Raw genomic sequence first — 10,028 nt, forward strand, 5'->3', positions numbered from 1 at the left:
GGACAAAGTTTTCTTATTAAGATAAAACCTAAAAACTAAACGACTATACAGAAAATTGGACAACCTCCGAATAGGACCGTTTGAAATTCTAGAGGAAATAGGAAAAGTAAACTATAAGTTAAAACTCCTATAAGGCATGCGAATCCACCCTGTTTTTTATAAGAAACTCCTAGAACCAGCACCTCTAGATGCTAAGCTAGCAACGGATATAGAGCTTAAAGACGATAAGTACGAGGTCGAGAAAATTAAGGACCTACGGAAAATCAGTAGTTAGTAGAAGTACTTAGTTAAGTAGCAAGGATGGCCCGAGAGCTATAACACTTAGAAACCTAAAGGAAATCTGACGAACTGCAAGTCACTAGTACGTGAATACCACCAGAAGCACCCAGAGAAGCGAGGGGAAGCCCCTTAAAGAGGAAAGAATAGTCAAAAGAAGGATTATAGTAATCAGCCTGTAACCCGCCCAGATTAGCCGATAGTCTAGATAGCGATAGTTCGACAATAGGAAGGCCCGTACCCCCAGGGGCTGAGCTCCCCTCAGCCTGCTCTTTCGCACGATCTTAAACAGCAAGAATCGTAAGATCGCGACGCGCGAAAGTTCGTTCACGCTTCTTTACTTCTAGAAGCTCTAGCTTCTATTAAGAAAGCTGTGCCTTAAGATGAGCCACAGCCAGTTCTCGTTCTTCACGTTCCTCTCGAACTTTCTCCCACTCTTCCTCAGAAACAAAAAGACTGCACTTAGCACCAACGGAAATACAACTAGCGCAACGACCCGACGTTGTCTCCACAAAATAACGTAACTTCTTCTCTTCACAACGCTTACAGCGGAACTCCATTTTAAGGCCCTCTTACTCTACGCGGGCGGCCCAGGAACGCTTCTGCTTAGTCGAAGTTTAAGAACGTAGGGCACGGGGCTTTTAGACCTTAGGCATGGTTAGAAAGGCTACGAGGCAGAGACGGCTACAACAAGTGGATGGGCTCTAACCTTATATACAGCCGGCGTCTCAACACGCGGCACGGGAAAACAATATTCCAGGGTATCGAGACGATAGCCCTAAGAGGGGAGATAATATTACAAGTAACAAGAAGGATTCTCTCCTTAACAAATGACGAGATGGCGGAGAGCCTATGGACGTCCACGTCAGAAGGTAATAATCAACGCGGGGCGCTGATCACGTGACTTAGCATCTCGCCAAGACAGGACATCGGGAGATGCCAGGACATCTGGAGATGCTAGTGGCATCAGAGATGTCAAGGGCTTAACTAGATGCCAGGACTAGAAGCAATGAGGATATAAGGATGGATGGATCTCATTATTTACTCTCGTTGTGGTCAACTCAAATTGTACTTTCTTACTAGTTACTTAACTTCACAAGATTGATACTTGTTAGTCTATTCGACATAGATTAGGAATTGTTAAACCTATTGTTATCTATCTTACAAGCACGCCCACTCCACTGCATCGCCAGACAACTACCTCACGGCGCTATTCACATATCCTTACTCGCCCTAACCCGGATCGAGCTTAGAGAAGTATCAGCACCCAACCCCGTGTAACACTTAACTTCTACTACAGCTCTATAACGTCTTAGCATAGATAAAATACAGTTATCTATATTCTTTTGCGGAATAGCCCACCACTCTTCTTTTATTACAGTAATAAAAGTATTAATACTTTTACTATTAATCCCAGCGCCTAAAGAGGTAGTAGGCCTTTTGTTTAGCCTATTTTTAAGTAAACTCTATACGTTTTCGATAGGATTTAAATCCGGACTATAGGCTGGATGGGCTGCAACTTTAATATAGTTTCGTTTAAACCAGCTTTCAACGTTTTTAGCAGTATAGATAGTAGCGTTATCTTGTTAAAAAATCCAACCTATTGTAACGATGTTACAACTTCGCCATGTATCGGACCAATCCCAGAGCCGGATCGGAGGTAGTACTCGCCGCCCTCTTCATCAACCACTCGTTGTGAGGTCGGATCCGATTCGGATCCGACTAAGATAAGTATATAAGGAGACACTCCCTATAGCTAGCTCTGTAGACTTTTGATATCCTTTCGTACAAGGCCTATAGGTGTCTATTCGAATTAAGGCTCGTTTGATGTCCCACGCACTCCCATATACCTCTGAGTGACACTACCGCCGATACTAATCCGAGTAGTCTTGCCTGCGCCGTTACATTATATCAAAAGTCTCGTCCCAGCCGGTGACGGCTTCAAAACAATATCGCAGCTGTCTGTTCAGACTACGTCCAACCTTAAGTTATCCGGCACCGATCCGGATACTTACACCGTCACATCTAACATTCACCTAGGCAGGATCCCACTAATCTCCTACCGGCCGAAGCCTTTAGGTTTGGAACTTCTGCGCTCCTCGCGAGGCAGATTACTTTAGTAAAAGTCGCGTAGAGTGCGCCACAGTAGAGACTCGGAGACTACTAATAACCCATCAACCTTAGAGGCAATCGCTAATAGTTAACCCACCAAAACCCGGTAGTTCTAAGGAACCACCTCGGAAATCAGTCCGACTCTAGGACTAAACCGTCTTGGAGAAGAAAGCTAGTAAGCTGCCAACCTAGGAATCTTCAGAGACTTTATCCCCACGAGAAGAAGAAGAAGACGAAGACGAGAAGGATTCGGTACCAGTACTAACTATGAGAGACCTCTATAGGCAGATGGCTAGCTTAGTTAACTAAGTCCACCAACTGACCTAAGAAAACGCCGAGCTGCGGAGTAACGTAGTTCTTACTACCGAATCCCCACCGATATCGGCCGAACTACCTTCCCGCCAATTACTAAGGTACACTTCTGCCACCCCCGAGCCTCCACGTGTTAAACTAAGCCGTCTTATCTTATTCTTCATCAGCCAATTAAGTGATAGGAAAGATCCCACCTTTCCCTAGTGGTAAGCCGAAGTAGAAGACCAACTTAACCTAAACTCAGACTACTTCCCTACGGAACGCCACCAGATAGCCATAGTATATAGCTATACGTTGGGTGATGCTAAGGGATACCTCGAACCTAAGTACCTATTAAAGACAGAAGGGTACTAGTTCAAGAATGCGGAGGAAATAATTAAGCTGCTTAGATTATACTTTATAACTAGTAATAAGTAGGCGGAGAGCTGAGCCGCTTTCCATAATCTACTTATAAAAGATAGAGAGCCGTTTTCAGAGTTTAAAGCTCGTTTTATTAGTCTCGCTATTAAAGGACATGTATTAGAACTAGAGTGGCCCTTCTATCTCTAGTAGAAGATTAGCTCAGCTTTGCGAGTTCCTAACATGGCTGTTAAGCGTTTCTTTGACAGCTCCTTCGATGAGATGTGTAAATATCTTACTGCTTTTGAATTAGAACAACGATCAGCTCCTATCGTAGTATAATTGGAGCGACGGACTACCTACACTTCGACTGCGAAGCCTAAGTTAGCTACCTATTAGATAAGAGAGTATCGCCCACCCACGTACGAAGTAAGGTCTGACCCCGCTCCGACCCCACCTCGGGCTTTCTTGAGTGTGCCTAGGCCTGCCTCTAAGACACTAGTACTAGAACGCTAAACTACTCCTAGTAACTGCTACTAATGCGGTAAGCCCGGACACTTTGTGAGCGACTACACAGTCTCTTAGGTAAGAGAGATAGAAGCTTTCTAAGAAGAAGAGGTGTTTGAGGAAGCTGCAGAATACTAGTCGGATGAGGACTAGTCGGGAAACGACGAAGCCTAGGAAAACGCTCCGCCCTAGGCATTTATAAGTATGACCTTGCTAAGATTGATCTGTTATACTTGTTTAGAGGAAAGCACTTCCGAGTCCCTACCGTTCTTTGTTTGAAGGGTTATAGTGTCAGCCTGCAGTCGCTGGTTGATACTGGCGCCTAAGGGTTCTTATTTTTAAATTCTGCAATTGCTTATATAATCTCTAGTTCGCTTTAGGTTCCTATCTAAAGACTTCCCTTCAAGATTACAGTTAAAGGATTTTAAGATCAGGTTTAGACGAGGGTTAATCAATATATCTGGTTGCACCTCTCTGTTAATAGCCGCAAGATCTATAACTGCCCATTCGTTATTATAGATTTAGGATTACAGGATTGTATTATTAGTATTAAGTGGCTACGCCGATTCTAGCTTCAATTAGATACGGTTCGGAACCGAATCGTATAGCCAGCTAAATACCCAGCAACATATAATCCTGCCCTACCTTTCTTAGTGCAGTTAAAACAACCAGCTATTGACACCGAGGTTACGAAGGATATCGAGAGACGCAACGCTCTCTGGGAGAAGGACGACTATTAGAGAAGAAACAGTCCAACCACGGCTAGTATTTAACAGATCCGTGGCCTTCTTCGACTCCCTAAAGCCCGTCCTCTACCTCCAGCACCCGACCCTGCTCCGAAACCTATCCGACCTGCACCCTCTTCCCCTCCTTCACCCCGCATCTCACTTATCTCTGCTAACGCCTTCCACTACACCATGAAACGCAAGGAAAACGAGTTCTTTACGATAAGTATCTATAAGATCGATCGTATTTTAGAGGAAAGACGACTAAAAGATGATCCTAAAAATGCTAAGTTAGTTCAGGACCGACTCCTGTCCGTCTACTATTCGTACTGAGACGTGTTTAGCAAAACAGCAGCTAATCAGCTACCTAAACACCGCCCGTACGACTATAAGATCGTTCTCACCGAACCTCTACCAAATCAGTTCAGTCCCCTGTACAAGTAGAGTACTGAAGAGCTCTAAGCGACTAAGGCGTTCGTCATAGAGAATCTTCAGAAGGGATACTTTTCCCCAAGCTACAGCCCTTTCGCCTCCCCAGTCCTATGTGTTCGGAAGCCAAACGGAGACCTACGCATCTACGTGGATTACCGCAAACTTAATGCTATTACACGCAAGGATGCGTATCTAATCCCGCGTATCGATGAGCTACTTGCTCGTCCCTATAAGGCCAAGATCTTCACCAAGCTTAATATACGTGCGGCTTTTAACAAGATCCGGATAGACCCCGACTCTGAAGAATACACCACATTCCGTACACGTTACGGAACGTATAAGACTAAGATACTGCCCTTCGGGCTGTGCAACGGTCCGGCAACCTATCAGCGATATATAAACGATGTGTTAATTAATTACCTAGATAACTTCTACATCGCCTACCTGGACGATATCCTCATCTACTCCAAGTTAGAGTCGGACTACATCCGACATGTGCGTAAGGTACTAGAAAGGCTACGACAAGCAGGACTCTAAGTCGATATTAAGAAGAGTGAATTCCATGTCACTCGTACAAAATACTTGGGATACGTCCTTACTAATAAAGGCCTAGAGATAGATCCTAACAAGGTAGAAGCCCTCCGCAACTAGGTCCGACCTACCACCATTACTAGTGTGAAGTCGTTCCTGGGCTTCACAGGATTCTATCGGCAATTCGTCCCAGAATACTCGCGAATTACTAAGCCAATTATCGCACTTTAGAGCCCTACGAAACTATTCGTATAGGATCCGGAATGCGACCGGGCCTTTAAAAGGTTAAAGGCAGCCTTACTAGCAATCCCCACCTTGTATCACTACCACCTAGAGTATGATACTAAGGTAGAGACGGACGCATCTAATGGTATTATGGCTGGAGTACTGTCTCAGAACCAACCCAATGGCTTATGGTGCCTAGTAGCCTTCTTTAGTAAGGTCCTATCTAGATCGGAGCTGAACTGGGAGATACACGATAAAGAGTTGTATGCTATTATTATAGCATTCGATAAGTAGAGATCTAAGTTAGCCTCTGCCTACTCCTAAGTCCAAGTGTACTCTAATCACCGCTCGCTAGAATACTTTATGACTACTAAGATTCTGAACGCCCGATAAGTGAGATAGGCTGAACAGCTCGCCTCGTTCAACTTCTGCATCCGATACACGCCCAGTAAGGACAACACTCGCGCTGATATCCTTAGCCGTCGGGAACAGGACCTGCAGAACTTAAGAAATGCCTAAATTAATAACCGTTCGCGGGTCCTCTTAGGACCGTACTAACTCAACAACTAAATTAACTCCGAACTCGCCAAGGCATATGTAGAACAACTATCCGAGCAGGCCACCTCGCTGCTAGTAGTTAAGCCCACTTAGAAGACTATGTCCCTAGACTCCCTTAAGCTAATCGAGCTTCTATTGTAGCAAAACCGCACATCGTTCAAGAAAAAGCGCCGTACTCTCCCTAATAAGTACTGGATAAAAAACGGACTGTTGCTCTACTCGAACCGTCTCTGCGTATAGCTAGACTCCCCCACGTGCACGCGACTAATCCGAGAGGCCCACGATCAGGTCTTATTAGCCCACCTAAGTGCAAAGAAGACTTATTAGCTGCTGTCTCGGAAATACTATTAGAAAGGCATGGAAGCTACCTATAAGAGGTACGTGCGGAACTGCCTAGCCTGCCGCAAAGCCCATCCAAGACAGACCTAAGTTCTAGGGCTGATTCACCCCCTTCCGATTCCTGACTAGCTAATGCAATACCTCTACATTAACTTTAAGGAATTCCCTAAGGATAAGGCTGGATACGATCAGATTATGGTCATAATCGACCAGTTGTCTAAACAGGCCATCTCTATCCCGTGTTATAAGACAATCGACGTAAGGGGTATAGCCGAACTCTTTATCTAGTGGGTATACTAATTCAGACACACCCTAGAGACAATTATCTCTAATTAAGGACTACAGTTCGTGTCTAGTTTCTGGTCCGAGTTCTGTTAGATCCTAGGTATTAAGGTTAAGCTATCTACCGCCTATTATAAGGAAACTAATAGTTAGACAGAGATTATGAATAAGTATATTAATTAGAGACTACGTCCGTTCGTAACCTACTACTAGAATAACTAGAGTAGGCTACTGCCTCTGATTGATCGTGCCTAAATTTCCCTATCTTACTCTTCTATCGGTATATCTCCATATCAGATCCTTTACGGATCCGTACCCAAGTAAAGCTGGGACTGGTAGTATCTAACTAGTATTCTTACCCCTACTGACAAACTTAATCATAAGGATGCTCTAGCGCTTGCCACCCGCATGTACGCCGCATGGGATACCGCTAAGTAGTAGATAGAGAAGGCCTAGAACCGGATGCGATCCGCCGTCAACCGCTATCGTCGCCCTGTCGATTGGGACATTAGCGATATAGTGTTCTTAGATACTAAGAACCTAGCAATCGACCGTCTAAGTCGTAAGCTGGCCGCTAAGTAGGAGGGTCCCTTTAAGATCCTAGAGAAAGTTAGCCACTCGTATCAACTTCAACTACCGGTAGGCTCCTATATTCACGACGTGTTCGCTCCGGACCTGCTGTGTAAGGACCCCTAAGACCCCCTCTCAGGACAAGAAGCTCCTAAGCCTCCTGGTGAGCCTATCCAAGGTGTAGAAGAGTAGGAAGTAGATTAGATCCTTGCTAGTAAGTTATATCGTGCTAAGTTAAAGTATCGGGTGAGCTAGATCGGACATAATCCAGATTCTACCTAGTACCCCGCCTCTAACTTCATGGGAGCTCCTTATAAGCTTAGAGAGTTTCATGAACAAAACCTATCGAAGCCGGGACCTCCTTAGGCTCTTGGCTAGTGGATTTAAGCTTAGGAGAAAGGTATAGATAATATAACTTCGCTGCAGGATAATCGAGTGTAGGGAAAGAAAAGAAAAGTAGGTATAGAATAAGCCGAAAGTCACCCGAAACAGTCTCTCGCGCTGGCGTGGAGGAACTGCAATAGAGAGGTATAAGAACAGTCTTATAGCTATGAGACTAGCTGTCTACTAAGAGGGGGGTAGTGTAACGATGTTACAACTTCGCCATGTATCGGACCAATCCCAGAGCCGGATCGGAGGTAGTACTCGCCGCTCTCTTCATTAACTACTCGTTGTGAGGTCGGATCCGATTCGGATCCGACTAAGATAAGTATATAAGGAGACACTCCCTGTAGCTAGCTCTGTAGACTTTTAATATCCTTTCGTACAAGGCCTATAGGTGTCTATTCGAATTAAGGCTCGTTTAATGTCCTACGCACTCCCATATGCCTCTGAGTGACACTACCGCCGATACTGATCCGAGTAGTCTTGCCTACGCCGTTACACCTATATAATAATTAGTTAGTTAAATATATATATATATATAAAGCTAATTGTTATATTAAAGTAGAAAATACTTATAAGAAAAAAGTTGTCAAAAAAAGACAAACTACTTTACCTTTTTTAATCACTGGTTTAATGTGAGGTATTAGGCATTTCTGGATATAGTGATAACTAGAGTAAGGAGTATTAGATATAGGCGTTTTTATAACGACTATATCTAATCTTCCGCCTATCTGTTACAAGTAACAAGAAGGATTCTCTCCTTGACGAGTGACGAGATGGCTGAAGGCCTATGGACGTCCACGTCAGAAGGTAATGATCATCGCGGGGCTAGGTCACGTGATGTGCCATCCCGCCAAGGGCAACCATCCAAGGGATGGCAGGGCGCCTTGGGATGGCAGCCATCCCCAACATCACAACTATCCTAGGGATGGCAAGGAAGGAAGAGATGGTAGGACTAGAAGCAATAAGGATATAAGGATGGATAGACTTTATTATTACTCTCGTTGTGGTTAACTTAAATTATACTTTCTTACTAGTATCTTTACTTAACAAGATTATTATAAGTTAGTCTATTAAATAGATTAGTCTTGTTAAACCCTTCTTAAGTACGCCAACTCTACTGTATCGCTAAATAAGCCTCACGGAATACTAACGTAATACTTACCTACCTTAGTGCGGACTAGGATAGAGAAGTATAGACCTATACCCCGTGTAATACTTTAACTATCTATAGATCCAGTAGAAGAAGGATTAACTAGCAGCGTCTGAATAAGATTGAACTATATTAGGAAATTTAAGCAAATATGTTCACATTCTAGGCTTGGCGCCTAAGAGAGATATTAATATAACTAGTAGTATCTAAGGGGGAAATAACGAGCCGGCGGCAGAGAGCTCTAAGTACGAACTCGTTAATCTTAGACGCGAGAGCTAAGCCTAAGCACGGTAGATAGCTAAGTTATAGAATACGATTAACTAACTTATAGGTCAATTAATAGCTACCCTAAACGAGAAACTACTTAAGAAGCTGAAGATGGTAACCCTAGAAAAGTACGAAGGGAGTCGCACTAAGTTGTGGATATTCCTTACTAATATTAACTTATATTGCGAATTCAACGAAGTACCTAATAACTAGAAGAAGATTCTTATAGCCAGCACCTATATAAAAGGACGAGCGTCAAGCTAGATACAGCTATACGTGGAGAACTATCTATTAGACATTAAAAATAGAGGAACGAAGAACGAGACGCGCGCCTTGTTCACTAGTTAGGCCGAATTTAAGAAAGAGATAGGACACATCTTTAGGGAAGTAGATACTCAGAACTAGGTATGTTAGAGATATAAGCTAATCAGCTAATCTCTGACATAATCCGGGTGCTCGGCACTATACTCGGATTCTTCAGTCAACCAATCCCTATACAATTCATCTATCTATTACGTCTATAGCTACGTAATCTACTACTAGATAGATTCTTCTAGAATCTAGTACAGCAAATATATATAGTAGTAGAATAGCTAGTAGATAGAAAAAAAAGAGCAGATTACAAGAACAGATCAGACTACTAGATCAGATCAATCCAATCCTTATCTCTCTCCCCTAGCATTTCTCTCTTTTCATCCTAGAACCTATCGATTCGCTACCTCTGAGTCTATCGCTAGACAAGTAGACTACTATACCTCTGAGCTAGCTATAGAACAAGTAGCACCCTCCTTATTTCAACAAGGTAGAGAAAGCGATAACTCGCCTAAAGTAGACTAGTTCAGTATTAGCATATATAGCCGAGTTCAAGCAGCTATAAGCATAGATTGACTAGAACAACGCAGCACTTCAAACGGTGTTTGTAACGGCGCAGGCAAGACTACTCGGATCAGTATCGGCGGTAGTGTCACTCAGAGGCATATGGGAGTGCGTGGGACATCAAACGAGCTTGATTCGAA

At 43.6% G+C, this 10,028-nt stretch overlaps 2 protein-coding genes across 2 annotated transcripts in view; both read right to left on the reverse strand.

Annotated features, from left to right (window-relative positions):
* Positions 1-583: 583 nt before the first annotated feature.
* Positions 584-948, reverse strand: COCSADRAFT_41826 (uncharacterized protein). Its single transcript, XM_007707411.1, has one exon. It carries the CDS (start codon positions 834-836, stop codon positions 639-641), a length of 198 nt encoding a protein of 65 aa, XP_007705601.1. The 5' UTR covers positions 837-948; the 3' UTR covers positions 584-638.
* Positions 949-8,420: 7,472 nt separating this feature from the next.
* Positions 8,421-10,028, reverse strand: part of COCSADRAFT_103612 (uncharacterized protein) — a gene marked incomplete at both ends in the record, with an annotated part of 18,340 nt that continues 16,732 nt past the window's right edge. Inside the window, one exon of the mRNA XM_007707576.1 lies at positions 8,421-8,590. Coding sequence (XP_007705766.1) covers positions 8,421-8,590 — 170 coding nt within the window. The remainder of the gene's footprint in view (positions 8,591-10,028) is intronic.

The sequence above is a fragment of the Bipolaris sorokiniana genome (genome assembly GCF_000338995.1).
Source record: "Bipolaris sorokiniana ND90Pr unplaced genomic scaffold COCSAscaffold_19, whole genome shotgun sequence".
Lineage (NCBI taxonomy): Eukaryota > Fungi > Ascomycota > Dothideomycetes > Pleosporales > Pleosporaceae > Bipolaris > Bipolaris sorokiniana.